Source organism: Clarias gariepinus, chromosome 24 (genome assembly GCF_024256425.1).
Source record: "Clarias gariepinus isolate MV-2021 ecotype Netherlands chromosome 24, CGAR_prim_01v2, whole genome shotgun sequence".
NCBI classification, from domain to species: domain Eukaryota; kingdom Metazoa; phylum Chordata; class Actinopteri; order Siluriformes; family Clariidae; genus Clarias; species Clarias gariepinus.
The window spans coordinates 2,623,036-2,641,737 of NC_071123.1; the positions used below are offsets into that span (position 1 = coordinate 2,623,036).

The following is an 18,702-nucleotide window of genomic DNA, read 5'->3' on the forward strand; positions in this document are numbered from 1 at the left end:
AAGACCTGAATGACCTAAAGGTGTTTATTTTGTGCCAGCATGCGCCGTTTTTCTTTTTGCCTGCTAATTTCATTTCATCAAACTATAACTTAACACGAATTAAAAACATTCCCTTCCCGCTTAAAAAAGAATTCAGCCTAATATCAGAGTGTGTGGTTAAGAAAGTGAGATTTTCTCCCCCTCAGGATGGAGAGCACGGTGTGTTTGATCCGCCGCTAGCTGCTGGTTACTTAGCAGTCAAGTCTCGGTCTCGAGAGCACAATTTGCAAATCAAGCTGGATCTGGGTCTGTGTCTGGAGCGGCTGCTATGCACACAGACACACACAGACTCACACACACACACACATAGACACACTTACACACACTGGGGAGAAAGGGTAGTGTGTGAGGGCAGGGTGTGAGAAGCCTGGAAGTAGCAGGGCTGTTTAAATGGAGATCCCAAGAGCTCTCTCACAAAGACAGGAGAGATTAGACAAGAGCTACTGTTGTCTTAGAAGCACCATTTAGAGAGTGTGTACTCAAAACACTTACATAAACACACTGGCGCGCACACACACACGGAAACGCACATGCCATCTGTTATCCTTTCTTACACCTACCTATTTCTTCATGTTTGTCAATGTCCAGCGATGACACTGCTACGATGATCTCCTCCGCTCAAGAGCTGTGGTTACGGGCTTACGTAAGGCTTCTTACAGGATAGTGTACGTTCTACATAACGACTGCCGTAAACTCTATTAATCACGTTAAAGATCATTTAATATAAACGCTGATATGAACACCTAAGACATACTGTATGATGCGACAGTTCTGTTGACGTAAGGCTGTTATAACACTTTCCAGGCTTTATAGCTTTACATTAAAACACCATAAAAAAAAATGATCTAGCTTATGATGTCTGAGGCTTATGTAGATGTTATGTAGTTCTATGAATGTTGCCCGTAGGTGCACCTATCACAGTTTAAGACATTGAAATAACAGCTTTTCACGCTTCTGCTACGCGACAAATTCTGTTTATTTTGTAAAAAAAGTCTAGTTCAGATGCGTCACTTCATTACCTTTGTCATTTTGGCATAGCAGTACATAGCAGATGTGCAATATGTCAGTTGTCATAACCTTTAAACCTGCATAATTTGATTGCGTATGCAGAACTTAAATTTTAGTTTAATACAAAATTTATTCCTTTGATTCAGATCTTTAATCATCAAAATAGCTAAAAGCACAATTGATGCATCTTTATGGAACTGTTCAGTACTCTACAGTACTCGGTGCCCGAGACTGCATCACAGCCCTGCTGATATTCAGTACAACAGAGTGTGATAGTGCTTATCATCTTTAAAATAGCAGCTTTTCATTTTTTTTTCTTTCCCACATTGTGACCATGTTTATTATTCGCTGGTTAATTCAAACATTCTTTCCATTTTGCAGTCGGCGTCACTCAACACTATGTCACATCTTTAAGAGTATGTCACTCTGATCCAGATGTACTCCAAGCAGTGATGTTCTAATGTCAGTGAGCTTGGTAGTAAGCAACCAAAAATTGCTATTTTGCTCATTTTTGGGCAATTTAACCTTAAAATAGTCAGTAACACTTCATATTCTTCTTATGAAGAGTTTATGTATGAAAATTCATGGAAATCCCCCTAAAGTCATCGTCTATACCACTTTATCCTGTATTCAGGTGGGCCTGGAGCCTATCCCAGGAGACTGGACATGGTGCCAATCCATCGCAGGACACACACACTCTCATGCATTCACACACTACAGGCAATTTATGAACGGCAATTAGCCCAATGCAGGACTGTGGGAGGAAACCGGAGTACCCGGAGGAAACCCACCAAGCACAGAGTGAACATGCAAACTCCATGCACACAGAGATGGGAATCGAGTCTGGCCGAGAATCGAACCCGGACCCTGGAGGTGCAAGGCAACAGTGCTAACCACTACACCACCGTACCGCCTCGCCCCACATTTTCCCTTTTTAATGCTTTTTAAAAAATTCAAAGAAAAAATTTTAAAATGGTAAAAAGTAAATTTTATGATATGTTATTTAAAGAAACTACTTTGATGCAAAAGTTTGATGATGGCGAGTTGAACTTTTCCTATCAAAAGCCAAAAGAAGGCTGCTTCAGAGATAATCTCCATCAGCTTATCCATCAATTTGAAAAGTGTGTCACCTTAGGATATGTAGAGAAGGACTAAGCCCATATATATATATATATATATATATATATATATATATATATATATTTTTTTTTTTTTTACTTTTTTATTATTTTTTTTCTTCCAGGATTAAGAAACACCCTAATGACTAAAACCTTGGATCCATAATGACTAAAACTCGCCCTTGCATATCCCTCACATGATCTTATCATGCTGTGTGATTTAAACGCTTTGATCAGGAGATTAAGATTCATAATCACCTAGAGAGGAAATCAATTTTGGCACAGGGGCATTGTAGCACAGAAGCACTGGAGCTTCTTTTTATTTTAATTTCACTCTGTGTTTTTCCTCCTCTCTGTTTCTGTACTTCATATGTTTAAATTTCTGCAATGAAACCTCATAGGCTTCGAGTTGCTGTTTACCAATAACGTATTCATCTTTTGGCTGCACGTAGCCTATTCCCAGGGCCAGTGGCCTTGATACACACCAGCTGCGTACCTAGACAAGAGGAAATTACCTGTGCAGGAGTATTTTAGGTCGATAGGCAGCGGAGGTGAGGAGGTTAGGGTTCTAGCGTTCAGACGTGCTGTAGTGTTTATAACCATCATAAAGAAGAGGTTTTACAGAAATGCAGAGTAGATCAAGGTTTCTGACTAACAAGTTGTCTTAGAAGCGAAAGCGACAAGGAAAAGCTCCCTGGGAACTGTATACATGTCTACTTTAGGATTTTTATTCTCTGGAGTGGATCTCAAAGTGCATATGTTTGCAGAGTGAAAGTTTTAAGTCGTTATCTGTAGAACACAGCTGGTGTTGTCTCTCCCAAGCCTCTGAATTTGGCTGACATGTTGGGAATAAACACGAAGTGATGTTTGGAAATGTACACATTTTTCTTCCCATTAATATATCAGTTAGCCAAGATAATATTGCTTATAAAGTACAAAAATGCAGCTTATGATGAATGTAAGCTTTATTTCAGCATTGTACAATATTGACATTGAATATTTTATCAGTAAAAACATTTACAAACAAATACAAACTCATCATAACCAAAATCCAGTCTCAAAATTTTTGAATGTTTCATTTCGAGTTTTTTCGTGCATTATAAATACTGTAAATATCTCTGTTTAGTTCAGTTTATGCATTTGGAAAACTGCTGATTTGAGAACATGATCATCGAGACCCTGCACAAAGAGGGTCAGCCACAAAAGTTTCTGTATCGATCCATATTCATGGAAAGCTGACTAAAAAAAAAAAAAATTGAAAACAAAAGGTGTTTAAGCAACAGGGATGATTCCAGCCCGAAGGAAATTGCCAAGCAAAGCCAATTCAAGAACGTAGGAGTAGTGTTAATTTCGTCACCTATTTTTAATTAAGTCTTAGTCTTGTGCCAAATGTCCTTGTTAGTTTTAGTCATATTTAGTCATTCACATATCTTTTTTTGTTAGTCAAGTTTTAGTCGACTAAAAGTCTCGTTATTTTAGTCTAGTTTTAGTCAAAAGAAAACTCAAGGTATCTTAGTCAAGTTTTAGTCGACTAAGGCCCAGTTTCACAGACGGAGCTTAGCTTAAGCCAGGACTAGGCATTAATTAAATTAAGATATTTAAGCAACTTTTGCAAAAATGCCTTATAAGAAAATATTACAGGTGTGCATCTTAACACAGAACATTGACACTGACACGTTTTAAAAATCGTCAGAGCAAGATATTTTCATCTGAGACAGAAAATAAAACTTTTTAAATAGCCAACTCAAAGTTTTTATTACAAATAAATGTTAATGAAAAAACATGCATTTACAGCACCCCCACTTTCCGCGCCCGTGATATGAAGACCCACACATGCATGTGGCAAAATAAGTTAACATAAAATATATATAACCTGCTTAATGTGCTAAAACACCATAGCTAACTGTTTGATTTACAGCGTATATGCCTAAAATTAGCTTTTTGTCAGTACCATTGTACTTAAAATGCGACCAAATATCGAGCCTCTTCCTTCGACCTAGCATGTCGTCGTCGCTCGTCACTTGTGTTGAGTATGAGACCTGTAACTTGAGCCACAGCGCGAAGCCGCGAACTCTTTCGGAATATTTTAAAGCTGTAACAGCTGATGAAAAAGCAGATGCGATTGTAGACGAAAATGAAGAGAGATTTTATCTTAGTTTTTATTTTATACAAAACATTTTCGTCTCGTCTTTTTTCGTCAACAATAATGCATGTTAATTTAGTCTTAGTCAGCGTTTTTGGACAGTCGTGCAGTCTTGTCATCGTCTCGTCTTAGTCATGAAAAAAGGTCGTTGACGAACATATTTCGTCTCGTCTCGTCTGACGAAATTAACACTACGTAGGAGAGCCTCATAAAGAGTGGAGTGAGGCTGGAGTTAGTGATTCAAGAGCCACCACTCACAGATGTCATCAGGAAATGGGCTACAACTGTTGCCTTCTTAGTATTAACCCACTCCTGAACCAAAGAGAACATCAGTGGCGTCTTAGAAGAAAAAGAACTGGATCATTGCAAAGTGGTGCAAATTTGTCCTCAAGCTAATTGAAAATCAGGGTCCCAGATACTGGAGGAAGAGTTGAGAGGCGCTGAGTTCATGAAGTTGCATAAAGTCCGCTGTGACATGTCAGCAGTCAGTAATGATTAGGGATGCAGTGCCATCTGCTGGTGTGGGTCCACTGTGTGGTTTAAAAGTGACAGCAGCTAAGTCTATTAGGAGATTTACAGTAGGAACTCCTCCTGCTTCTCTCTGCTGCTGATTTCATAATTCATTTGGACTTGGCACCAGTCCAAAGTGTCAAAACTACCACTAACTTATTTTCTGATCATCATAATAACAATATTATTATTATTATGCATCTTGTCTGACCTGTACCCTAAAGAAAATCTATATAAGGGAAGATGAGGAACACCTGACACAACAGTTTAGATGAGCGAAAGGCTGCTATTAAAGCAACACAGTTTTCAATAATGCCTCATTATTACCGCAAACTGATTGCCTTCATGCTATACAGTACCATGTTAATGCAGTAATTCTTGCTTAACCTGTTCAAGCATTTATTTAGTGCATAAATTAACAGGAATTTAAAAAGTTAAAACATTTTTAAATGTAAATTGTTTTTGATTGGTCTTAGGAAGTTGTAACAGTTTTTTTGCTTTACGAGTAATAAATGTAGAATATAAAAGTTTCCATTATGAATAAAATTATAAAAAGAAGTAAAAAAAAAATTCTTATCATCTTTTTTTTTATAATTCTGAATTAAGGTGCACTGTATACCGTATACAGACAGGACGCACACACTCCATGCCAATGCGTTATCCTTTCCAGGGAGCTGGGATCTCAAGCATATTGTCCTCCTGACACTTCCTGTGCTAATCATAAGAGCAGGATATCATCCGCTCTGCATCCCATACATGCACACAATTAAACAATTAAAGCTTTTATAGAGTTATCGAGGAGGAACGGGGGGTGTCGGAGGGTGGGGATAAAATAGAAATTTCCTTTTAGCTAATGGAAGAAGATGGGCAGAAGCAATGTGGGATTTGAAAGCTTGAGCTGAATGCATTATGAAACGCTTGGAGAGCTTGCTTTCTCCCGCTGTGTAAAAATGGATCTCGGCGCCACCTACTCTTATAAGAGCATACAAGAGGCACTTAAGCTGCTTTTTCTCAAGCATTTAGCACACTGCAAACTGTTTTAGAAGTACAATGAGAAGCATTGACTGCATGCTCAATACTCTACTAGTTTGCTATTAAACTCCTAAGTGGTTCGGATAAAAAAAAAAAAAAAAAATAGTACATAAGGTGATGAGCAAAGGGATTCAGGGAGATCAACTTGAATCCAATTTCTTTGAATCTGTAAGCATTAATGGTAGATTGCATTTGAAAGGTATAACTTGTTGGCTCTCTGCATATTCTTTTTAGTGAATCAGATCATTCGACTTGCCTTTCCAGCTGTTTGTCACTTACTCAAATCACTCACTCATCATCTTTACCACTTAATCCCGTATTCAGGGTTGCAGGGGACCTGGAGCCTATCCCAGGAGACTGGAGGGGGCATGAGCCGGGATACACCCTGGACAGGGTGCTGATCCATCACATGCAATGTAAGATTTGAAAGCTTGAGCTGAATGCATTATGGCCAAATTTGGGAACGCCAGTTAGCCTAATCTGCAGGTCTTTGGACTGTGGGAGGAAACGGGATTACCTGGAGGAAACCCACCAAGCACGGGGAGAACATGCACACAGAGAAAAAAAACATTTATCTTATCTCATTTGACTCATCCTTTTAGTGCTTTGCAGTGAGTCAGATCACTGATCTCCGATTCTTTAGCTCAGCATTCTGTTTCTTTTAATAAGTCAGATCATTTGACTTTGATCTTTTAAATCAACTCTCATGTATCGTTTTCAGTGAGTCAGATCATTCAAGTCAGCTCAGTTACTCAGCTCTTCAGCGCTTTTCCGCTGACTCAATTTGTTTGACTCAGGTGCTACAGTATGACTCAGCTGTCTTGCTCTTTTGAGTGAGTCACATTATCTGACTCAGGTCATTTGACTCAGTCCTCCAACTCTTTTCAATGAGTGCAGTCATTTGACCCGGGTCATTTGCCTCGGCTCTCCAGCTCTTCCCAGTTATTGGTATCATTTGTGTCAGCTCTCTGGCTCTTTTCAATGAGTCAGCTCGTTCACCTCAGATCATTGACTCAGCTCTTCACCTCTTTTTAGAGGATCACATCATTTTCAGTCTTTTCTGCCACACAATAACTTCCTGTCTCTTTTTGGAGGGGCAGGTCATTTTACTCGGATCACTTGACTCAGCGAGTGAGAAAACGCAATGTTCCATTACTAGAATGCATTATTACATTAACACCCCCCCCTTTCCCTAACCGCACAAAAAGAAATCTAGTCAGATGCCTGATACCTGAGATTGTTTGTACACATTTAATTTCATTTGGTTTCTTATGTTTCATTTGGTTTTCTTATACTTTTGCTCGTACAGTAATATGCGGCTTAGCTCAGCTAAAAACAAAAGTATTCTGTATCCATAATTTCTTTAAAGGAACACCTGGCTCATACCCTTGATGCAAAATTTATTTTACAGCCACTGCCAAGTCTGAGCTGAACAGCAAAATCAATAGACAACAGCAGACACATAGACATATTGGAATTTTATTGATCGTCCATACAGAAGAGTCCATCAAAGTGCAGAGAGTCCATGTCTCTCCTGTTGTCTAATTTTTAATTCAAGGTCTATATTTCTTACTCTGAAAAGCACAGATAGTAGTGAGCTCACCTCATCCTCTGCACACGGCTCGTGGAGTGTCTGATATCTGATACGTCTGATATGTCTGAAACTCGACAAGCTTCAGAATCTTGGAGGATAGAATCTGATCGGGTCATCACTGGGATGTTTTGAAGTTTGTCAAGTGCATACATAGTTGGTTTGTCTGTATGAAGGTACTGTAGGCTATGATCATTCCCAAACAGTACCAGGTTCTCTACTGAGTCAGTATTTCAGGACCAAGGACAGCACTTTCATCAGACTTTGATGCTTTAAGGCTTTTTTTCTTCGCTTTTACTGTAAGATATTACGTTTTCAATTCATGCTGCCTGTAAGCATTATTAATGTCTGTGCTTTTTGTGCATGTGGGATGTAAATGGCTGTAATTTGGAAATTACATTATTAGAGACATGCACACCATGATAAAACCGTTTTGGTAGCTACACTGCTTTCTTCTTCAGCGGACATTTACTATACTGTAGCGCACCCTGCATTTAAACGCAAAACGTTAACCAAAAAACAATGGTGTGACACTTTGTTTTTGTCGTTGGTGTCGTTCTTTGGTTCCTGAACCAGAACCTGAATTCATATTAATATTGCTAGAATCAGCAACTTCTATCTACCCTTAAATAAAATGTCCAGAGTATCATTTTATGGATGATCACTTTTAAGTATTTAGCCATCAATGACCAGGAAAGGGGCACGATGAGACGGTGCGAGGAACTACAGCTGAATTAGTTTCGTTTCATCCATGGAAGCCTGGATGAGATGCTCTATATTTCCCTCATTTTTTTTTATCCGGGAAAATAGAGTCAATTTCATCAGTTTTTTTTGCTCTCTCTCGAAGTGTTTTGCTGAACTTTCTCCTACTCTCTTTCTATTCTTTGCGTTTCGCCATCCATTTGATCTGCTGCCTGATTTCTCTCTACTCTGGCCGCTCGAGTGGGCGAGCACCATCCAAGGAGAACCAATCGAGTGAAACGCCTTTTTTAATTTCCCTGCGCTCGATAATCCTGCAGGGCTCGGAAGGAAAAAAAAAATAAAAAATTAAAAGGCGCTCCATCTATCACTTCCATCCTGTATGGTGTTCCATCCTGTATTATTTTTTCTTTTGGGTCAAATATAATTCATTTTTCAGGATTGCTTCAAAAGCCTGTTGTTTATTTTTTTTATTTTTTTTTTTATTTTTTATTTTTTTGCCTCGTCGCATTAGCATCCTCACTTTTGTTCTAGTTCCTCCACAAAGATGAATCAAACTTACGAGAATGAAGTTGGGTAAAAATCTTCAGGGAATTCCAACACCCCAACACTTGTATGCATGTGAAAAATAAAATCCCCCACTGTTCGGAGTAGGCGAGACAGATCTAGCCCTTCACCATGTTAAAATTAATATTTTTTTAAAAATAAATATAAATTAAGAACAAAAACTTACTCACTCGTCTATACCGCTTTTATCCTATATTCAGGGTGGTACACACAGGGTGCCAATCCATCGCAGAGCACACACACATGTACACATTGCGGGCAATTTGGAAATGCCAATTAGCCTAACCTGCATGTATTTGGAATGTGGAAGGTAACTCCACACACACAGAGGTGGGAATCGAACCTGACTAGGAATCGAACCAGGTGCACGGCGACAGTTCTATTGAGAACTGGTTTATATCATCCAGAAATATTTTTTTTCCATCCTTGCTGGTGCACTGCATTTAAACATAGAAGGACTAAACATTTCCCAATTAAAACAGCAGACGTGTCAGTAGACATCTGCTAAGATTGCCAGCTGCGTTAGTGTTTCAAACTCTTTGATCTATACTAACCTCCCTTGAAATCTACGCCCACTTCCACATCTCACTTGTTTTTAGTTTTTTTATAGGGAATATTTTAACTGTATCAGCGTGTAATCAAATGCACATTTGACCTCCCTCACGTTAGACACGTTTTTATTCCACATCAGTCATTGAAAAGCGTTTTCCAGCTTCGCTCACTACAGCCGGAGTGCGTACTGAGAGCAGTCCTGGTCCCTCGGGCAGGCCTCGAGAAAGACAAATGGCTGCAAGTGACATTCAAACCCTCAGCCACGACCTTCCTGTGGCACTACTTTATAGTCGAGAGACTATTTTTTGTCTCCTCAAGGATTCCCGAACATTGTGCTATGCTGTGCTGTGCTGACTGCAAACACTCCTCTGACATCTGGAGTCTGCAAACACACCGAGTGGAGGCTCTATGAAGAGCATCGTAAAAAAATACGTGAGAGCAATCAGAGAGTGATGCGATTTATTGTTGTATAAAGCCTGATCCTGCCTCCAACCTCAACCTTCAGACTGAATTTCAATCGTGAGACCATCTTAAAACGACACTGCAGAACAGAATCGTTCATTTGTAGTACTTTACAGTGAAAGGACGCTGAGCGCCCGCTGGCAAAGAGAAGGGGGCGGGCCCAAGTGACGCGACACTGACGTTATGGAAATGAGAATGAAAAGGCGTGGCTAACAGTGGAACGAGGGGAAAGTGGGGGTCGAGGTACTCCACCGCGATTCGTTTCAGCTCTTTTTATGTGTTCGGTATCCAAACGCCCGATCCTCTTTTGTGTCCCCCTGTCCTATCCCATCGCATCCCTCTCCAGCTCGCTCCTTCCGTGTCCTTGATTTTGTCTCCACATTCCTGCCCTCTGCCCCACTCTTCTATTCTCTCATGATTCATTTCCTGTTCCCTTATTCTGCCGTGTCCTTTCTATCCTGTCCCATTCTTCTCCCTTGTTCTCTTACCTGTCCTTACTTCCGCCGAGTACCTCTTCTGTCCTTTCTGTCCTGTTAATTTTTTGTCTTCTGTTCTGTCCTTTATCTACTTCGTTTTTTGTCCTCACACTTTGTCCTTGTTCCTACCCTTTGGCCGCTCTTCTGCCTGTCCGCTTGACATCTGTCTCGTCTTTTCTTCCGCCCTGTCCTTTCTTGTCCCATTGATGTGGGACAAGGTGTGGCCTCATAATCTGTCAGTCCCTGGGGAGTGATGGAGGTGTGTCTGTTAACACTCGTCTCTAATGCAGGGCGCGCCCTCTGTACCTGTGCGTCCCAGTTAAAGGGGCGTGGCCTTTTCCTGTACGAGGATTGAAGCAGAGGTGGCATCTATTCGATGTTGGTCCCTGTAAATAAAGCATGGTTTCTCTATTGTTAATACCAAAGAGGTTCAGTCTATCGGACGTGTACAGTAGACTCTTATTTGTTAGGGTTAAAACTTATGCTTCAATTTGTCCTCATCCTTAAATTATCTCAACGCGTCCCCTCTTAATGGTCGAACCATTAGCTGCTTTAAATCTCTCATACATCTAATTATTTATTTATATTCAGATGTGCATCACCAAACCAGATGGCATCAATTTTCAGGATGTGGGTTTTATTTTTATTTTTTATTTTTTTCAAAACATGACTTCATTTTGTGGATCACTGGCCTGTAACATTGCACATATTTAGTTTCATAAAAATCCTGGAGGCCTTTCTTGCCCCTTGATGTCCAGATGGTCACAGGAAGGTTGAAAACTCATCCCGAGCTCTTCATTACGAATTGTGTAAAAAGCTCACACAGCTTCAGCTCTAACCTGAGAGTGTTAAAAACGTGTGACAGCTGAATTTTTATTGCGGGATGTGATCCAGGACAGTGCCTTCAGCCTTAACTAACCGTTTCATCTCTCTCTCTCTCTCTCTCTCTCTCTCTCTCTCTCTTCTTTCCAAACCAGGTGGTATGTTTGGCCATCAGGAATGTTCAAGCTCCGATGCAGATGATGAGAATCAGCTGAAGTTTTACACTGAGCACCGCATAGGTCGACGCCGCAGTAAAGGTACTGTACATTTATTACATGTTCATCACGTCCTTCTTTCTCCTTTATCATCACTGTTTTGACCCAGGAGCATTATATATATATATATAAAACCTTTCCCACATTCATGACATCATCTTCTATTGACCCTGACTTTTTTTTACATTTTCGATCATTAATATTATTTATAAGTCAGCTTTTATGGCGGTTCAGTGAAGTAGATGCAGCATTTTGTCACCTTCAGAAACATTTCCCATAAAAAAAGAAGAACAAGATTGTATGAGACGGCGCGTGGATATTAAAGTGGCAGGATTTTACACGGAAAAATAAAATAATGGCAGATTGATGTCTCATCACGAGTGCCTGCTTTTCTCTAAAACACCATAAACATGAGTGTAATAGCGCTGTAGAGTCTCATCATCAAATAATCCACTCACAAGAACAAAACACTGCAAAATTGTCAGTCTTTCTCATTTTCTGGATTTAAGGATCATTTTTTCAGCTGGTGTTTAGCTGTTTTTTTTGAGGTTTAAACTGTCTGTATATTTCTAGGAGCTTGCTATCTTGTACAGCATTAATGCAAAATATCGAACAGGATATTTTTTTCCAGTCAGATACAATTTTAAATAATAATAATAATAATAATAATAATAATAAAACAGGTAATTAAAAAAACCCAATAAGACCTAAATAAATGTTACATTTAAAAATAGAATAAAAAAACCCTTGAAATTGTGTAGGTTAAAACAATAGACAGATTTATACTTATTTTAAGGGTTTTAGCTGTAAGAGTTTCAGCGGCATGCATCAGTTGCACTGGTCTTAAGCCCAAAATAATACATTAAATACACTGAACTTAGACAAGTGGCCTTTTTGCACCATTTTCTCCCATCTGCAAATGTCACAATACACTTTTTTGTAATATCATGAATATTGTGACATCTCTCTTTTTTAAGCTGTTTAACTTAAAACTGCATGCAGCTGACTTCATGATACACACACTACCGTTCAAAAAGTTTGGGGTCACTTTCTAACTCCATGATGGTTCCTGATTTTTATTTCTTTCTACATTGTAAAGGAATGCTGAAGGCGTCCAAAAATGCATTAATCTCCTTTAAACAGTTAATGGTGAGATGTTTCTGCTACTTCTGCTCTGTAAAGACTTCATAACGCCTCTAATCTGAGGTGCTGTTAATTGGTCATTTTTCAGGCTGATAACTCTAAATGAACTCCTCGTCTGCGGCAGAGGTAGGTTTTGGTCTCGCCCTCCTGGGACGGCCTTCATGAGAGCCAGTTTCATTATGGTGCTGGACGGATTTTGCAAATGCACTTGACACAATACTGTTCTTGCAAGAACTATTACAGAAAGGCCGACCTCTGTGTCTTAAAATAACAACTAACTGTTGTTTTTCTTGTTGTTACATAATTACCTAATCCCATATGTGTTATTTTATAGTTTTAAAATCCCCAGTATTGTTGTAGAATGTAGAAAATAAATCATTAAACAAAAACAAATAAATTTGCAAGTGACCCCAAACTTATATATATATAAAAGTTTGGGGTCACTTGCAAATTTCTTTGCAAAAATTATCTGCAATATATATATATATATATATATATATATATATATATATATATATATATATATATATATATATATATTATATATATATATATTGCAGATAATTTTTGTAAAGGACTGATGTTCCAAAACATAAAATCCTCATTTCAGTAATTAATACAAATAAATACATTTCTGTAGCCATTAAGTAAAAAAAAATAAAAATAAATAAAATCATATATAATTCCAAACAATATTAATATTAATAATATACAATTAAACTTAATGACATTTATTTATAAGCAGCTGAAGTCTTTTATTTATTAATAAGAATCAACATATCTCACGATACATATTGTCTTTCAACGGAATGTCGTTAAAAATAAGTGTATACTGTATATAATAAGATATAAATTTGTGTGTGTGTGTATATATATATATATATATATATATATATATATATATATAATTTATTATTATTATTATTAATCAAGAGTAAAAACACTATAATAGCTGAGCTGTGTGGTCCTTGATAAAGACGGTTAAAACCAAATTCTCAGCACAGCAATTAAGAAGCAAGTCTTTAATTTATAATCTGATCACCGTTGCTTCAGTGGTCCCAGTGCCGCATGAGTGTGCAGAAGGTTGTGAGTTTAAATCCCAGGCCACGGTCGAGGTCTCAATTCTGTTGCTGCTTGTATTTAATTCCGAAGCAACAGCAAATGCATGGTTGTTTATGATTTACTTATGTTGCATTGCTGCCTTTGCAACGTCTGTTTCATAAACATTGTGTCCTTTTTCTGTGCGAGATTGTATAGTTCTGAAATAATCATTTAAGATTAAGTGCACAACGCATTGTGTAGTCTGGGCTTTTTGTTGTATTGATATCATGCCCAGACAAAGTACAGAAGGAGAGGGAATTGATTTCAACACATGAAAATTATATCCCGAGGTGTACTGGCGTTCATACACAAAGAGAGATGTGAAGACGCCGACCAGCTTCCTGACATCGGGGATGTAACTGAATACAGATACTTTATTCGGGATGAATAGATAGTGTGTTCTAAACAAATATAAAATACACCATAAGATACTAGAATATGAATATGAGACACTTATAGGAGAGGTATTGATATTTTTATAGGTACTGTATGAAGGAGCAGAAGTATCAGGCTCAAGGGACAAACAAAAAGCATGTGGAAAAAAATTATTAAATTATCCGCATGGGTACAACTGTTAGAGCCTGAATACCAGCCACGCTGCCATTCCCACTACTGTTTCTTAGTGTTATTGGTGGTAATGGTGGTGGTTGTTTGTTTGCTCGTTTGTTTGTTTGTTTGTTTGTTTGTTTGTTTGTTTGTTTGTTTGTTTGTTTTTTCCCCAAAGGCATAGTTTTGTTTTGATCACGCCCATTTTAGTTTTGAAACCCTAAACCGGATAGAGCTATTCAGAGCATAAATGCAGATTATTATTATTATTATTATTATTATTATTATTATTATTATTATTATTATTATAATAATTATTATTATTATTATTATTGCTGTATCTTAATATATAAAAAAATATATATTACTATATTATGTTTTAAATATGTGCTGTATAAATACTAGCGCTAAGGGCAAAGTTGTATGTTATAATGCATTATAACTTGTAGTAAGAATACCATTCATGAGTGTTTTATAACTGCATTACCTCATAAGTAAACATATACAAGACTATGAAGCTTGATGTAATCTCATGTGTGTAATGGCTAGCTAAGAACATTTGCACAGAGATAAAAGGGCATCAATGCGCAACTTTAAATAGGGTTATAATGCATTATAAAGTCTGATATTGCAAAGTAATACAGTATATGTTTCATACTGTACATGGTAAGCTGTTTTATAGACTTACTAAGACTGCCTTCATAAGGCATAATAAGACAAAGAGATTCCTAATTTACTGTGAATTTCTACATAATTTGCTTTTTAAATGAAGATTTTCATTTATTTAGGAAAAAAAAATGTCCACATTTATCTGGCCCGATGTGAAAAAGTAAATGCACCCCCAATCCCACCTGTTAATAAATTAGGAATGAACTGTGAATAACCTTTTTTTTTTGTGTGTAGTATTTAACTTTGTTCGATGGTCTCAACAAATGTGCCAGAACTTAATAAATAGAAATGGAAAAAAAGAAGGGGAATAAAAAAGGAGGGGGGCAAACTTTTTTACACCACTTTATAAATGTGAAGACCAACGTTAGAGTTTGACCAGAAGAGAGATTTAAAGTTACTCAACCCAAACCTGATATTTTTTTTAGTAAATAATAATAAAATAAATAAATAAATAAAGCAACAGAAGGCTGTAATGATTTATTACTGCAGAGAAATATTTAATTACTTTAATGATGAATACTTTCTAACTCATTGATAACGTCTGTCAATAGAGTGCATGCAAATATCGGCTCCTGTGTGCGCTGATTATTTATGAAGTATTTCTTTATTTACTTCAAATTAACCAGTGACAGGAGCAATGATGAGGAAAAGAATGATTGATTCATGGTTCGATTGAAGAAAAAAAAACTGCAGGAATCTTGGTGGTGGAAGAAAAATAATAAATCGACAGTGGAAACGTATCCTTGCTTCCTTCCTTCCTTCCTGTGTGCTCGTATGTTATGGCTATTTTTAATACACCCTGTTTTTCAGCACCTGTCTTAGCATTTTATATCAGGATTAATTTTAAAGATAAAACTAGCTGAAGTTAACATCAACTTTTCATTCCAGATCATTAAAAAAAGCTAACGCATTCTGTAAATCTTGCCTTTATGTTGCGTTCTAAATGCATTTATAACATGTTAGATAGCATTCATAAGGAATATGTAATAGCTCTTGCTCCTGTATAGGAGTGCATTGCATCAATAGCAAACAGATATTTATAATATAGCTAATCCTGAGGATTATGCATGTGTAAATGTTTTACATATTCATGCTAGCTATGCATTTACCTATAGCTACTTATGTACATTTATAAATACATTATAAAGTATTATGTATGCCATGTATGCTGTTAAATACAGTACATTCACAACCAGTTGTATATTATACAGTATTGCATTATGTAATAGAACACTACAAAGTCATTCAAAGTCTTGATTATGACTGATCATACAGCCTTACTATAGACATTATAAAGCATTGTGTATGCTAAACATGTTCACGGTGCATTACAAAATCTGATATTAAGAAGTATTATGTTTAGGAAGAAGTGTTGTAATGTAACTATAATTAATTATCATTATAATAACTATTATTAGCATTAGCATGTGACTATAGTGCAATATCAGTGATAATACAGACATAATAAACAGACAGCATAATAAAGGGATAACATGTATTAAATGCATTGAAGATGGATTATGTAATCTTATATTACAAAATAATTTATTTAGGTTTCATAAAGTGTTACACAAGAATTCATTGGATAAGAGGGCCTCCATGGGGGGGGGATAATAAAGCATAATAATACTTTGACATTTAACTTTATGTATTACTTGTCGTCATTAATTACACTTACTGTGTGTCTCAGCGTGGGTGAGAGTAGGACTGTATACGGTCCACAGTACTGAGGAGAGAGCAGCCGCCTGCCAGAACCCACATTCACAACCAGTCAAAAAAGCACTTCCAGCAAGAACACACATCTGATAACGTTATGTCATCTTAAACAACATGCTGTCTCATTAATAATGGTTTAAAAGTCGTTCTGAAATGCCTGTGAACCGTCCGTGTTGTTCTATTCACAGCCAACACCAGCAAGCTTCTAACACAACGCCGAATCCCAAATCCCACTCTAACCCCTGATCAAGGGCACTACTTAGTGTGTGGAACAAGGGATAGTACACCCTACAGTACATAGCGCACTACTGTAGCTTTCTTTTTTACACTGTTTGGGATTTAACCGCAGAACCCAGGATTTAATGCAGCTGACGAAGTGAAATAAGTGGAACTATATTAATTATGATGTAAAGTTATAGTCATTGATGTTGTCTATTGTGATTATTAAATAACTGTTTGGTCTGTTCTTCAGTTTCTAGTCTCAGCTTTTTCTTTGTTGCTTATTTTTGGACTTACAGCCCTGCAGAAATCTAGATCTCTAGATTAACATGACTTTTTGCAAAAAAAAAGAACAGCAAATAGATATAAGTAAGAAAAAGAGTGCATTAAATAAAATCGCTGTAGGGAATTGAGTTCGAAAACGTAAAGGCTTTTTTTGTCCAGAAAACTAGAGACAGCTTTAAGATTTCACGTCAATATAATTGAGCTGATCATCATCAAAAAAATGGACTCGTGAATTGCAATTTGTCCGACATGTTCCTCTTATTAATCTAATCCTTGGCTTTTTTGGCTTCTTGACTTTGTGCCTTTGACTTTTAAGAGTGTTATTATCTCTCAAAAAAGACATCATTTCAAGGAAATAATTTGATTTATGCAAAAAAAAAAAAAAAAAAAGGCAGCCTTATCCACCGAAAAAGCAATTTCCAGTAGGTTTTTCTCTGCAATTAAGATCCACTATGCTTTTAGTCGGGAAGTCATTCCCATTCGCCCTGATAGCGTTTAGAAACTTGAACTTTCCTGACTGTGTTTCTCAGACTCTTGGTTTTTGATTGAGTCTAGCTCTCACCTCTCTCAGCCGATTACTGATGTGTGACAGCTTTCAAAAAAGAGAGAAGGGTTGTTCTGTGAAGTTTTTGGAGTTACTGACGGAGAACCATAAAAGACTAAGGAATGATTCAGGCTTGCCATCTATATATGAGAGTCCCTGGTTTACACCTTGTTGTGTTTTATAATATTCGAAGTAGTGCTTGATGCTCGTATTAGTCTTTGCTTTCTTTAGGGAAACTAATTACCTCTTTGGAGTAAGTATTAAAAATAGTAAACATTTTCATAGATTTCTTATAACCCCATTTACTTCCACAGTGCGTTTATACCAAAAATGGTAACAGCAGCACACACCTTTTCCCTAAAGGCCCTTTGGGACAGGATAACGCTGCCCTATGCTAACTCTATGAACATTTTAAAACCAGAGGAGCAATGGACAGCACATCAACGACTGGATTTCCAGAACTGCCCTTTTATGGCAAATCAGCACCAATAAATGTATTGCAACAGAACTGTGCAATAACACTTTAAACTGTGCAATATTGGCAATAACGACTTTTTAAACTGTGCGATATTACCCCTGTGCAATTTGTTAATACTAGTGCAATTTGTTTGTTTTGAAAGTGCAATTATTGTTTTGTATTTAGTTTTTCTCTTGTATTTATACACTGAACTGTCCCTATTTTTTATTTGCACAATTTCTTTTTTCGCTTCTGTAACAAAGAAATTTCCCCACTGTGGGACGGATAAAGGGATATCTTATCTTATATACTGCTGCTGCCAAGCCAAGGTCTTTTGGTTGAGTCTAGAGACAGATCTGGATTAAGTCTAAGACATTTCCACAAACAAAAGCAGGACAGTGTACAGTATCTATGATCCACAAAACTATTTAAACGTAAAAAGTAATGTTTCACAAAGCAGATGGAAATGGAGATAATGGATAGGACAATGTCGAAACATCAGAAATTCATCCACACATGTGGTGACCTTGATTCTTCTGAATGCTTGAATTTTTCCAACTGAAAATATTATTTCACATGTTTTGAAAGCTGGAAATGTACCTGCTGTATCTAATATATTTAAACAGACTCACTGTAAACTATTTGCCAGACTCTACACTGAATGTCTGACTATTATTATGTTGCCACCGTTGAATTACTCTAAAACTTCAATACAAAGCAACCTACTGTATAGTACAAGTCAAGTGTGATAGCCTAATGCTCCAGGTAAAATATGTACCGATCAGCCA

The 18,702-nt window shown here is 37.2% G+C and overlaps 1 protein-coding gene across 2 annotated transcripts in view; it reads left to right on the forward strand.

The window, feature by feature from the left end:
• The window catches only part of LOC128511888 (astrotactin-2-like), a 434,725-nt gene that overhangs the window by 200,915 nt on the left and 215,108 nt on the right, over nt 1-18,702 (forward strand). For both annotated transcript variants that reach the window (XM_053484912.1, XM_053484914.1), the window contains exon 5: nt 11,175-11,276. In XM_053484912.1, coding sequence (XP_053340887.1) covers nt 11,175-11,276 — 102 coding nt within the window. The remainder of the gene's footprint in view (nt 1-11,174; nt 11,277-18,702) is intronic.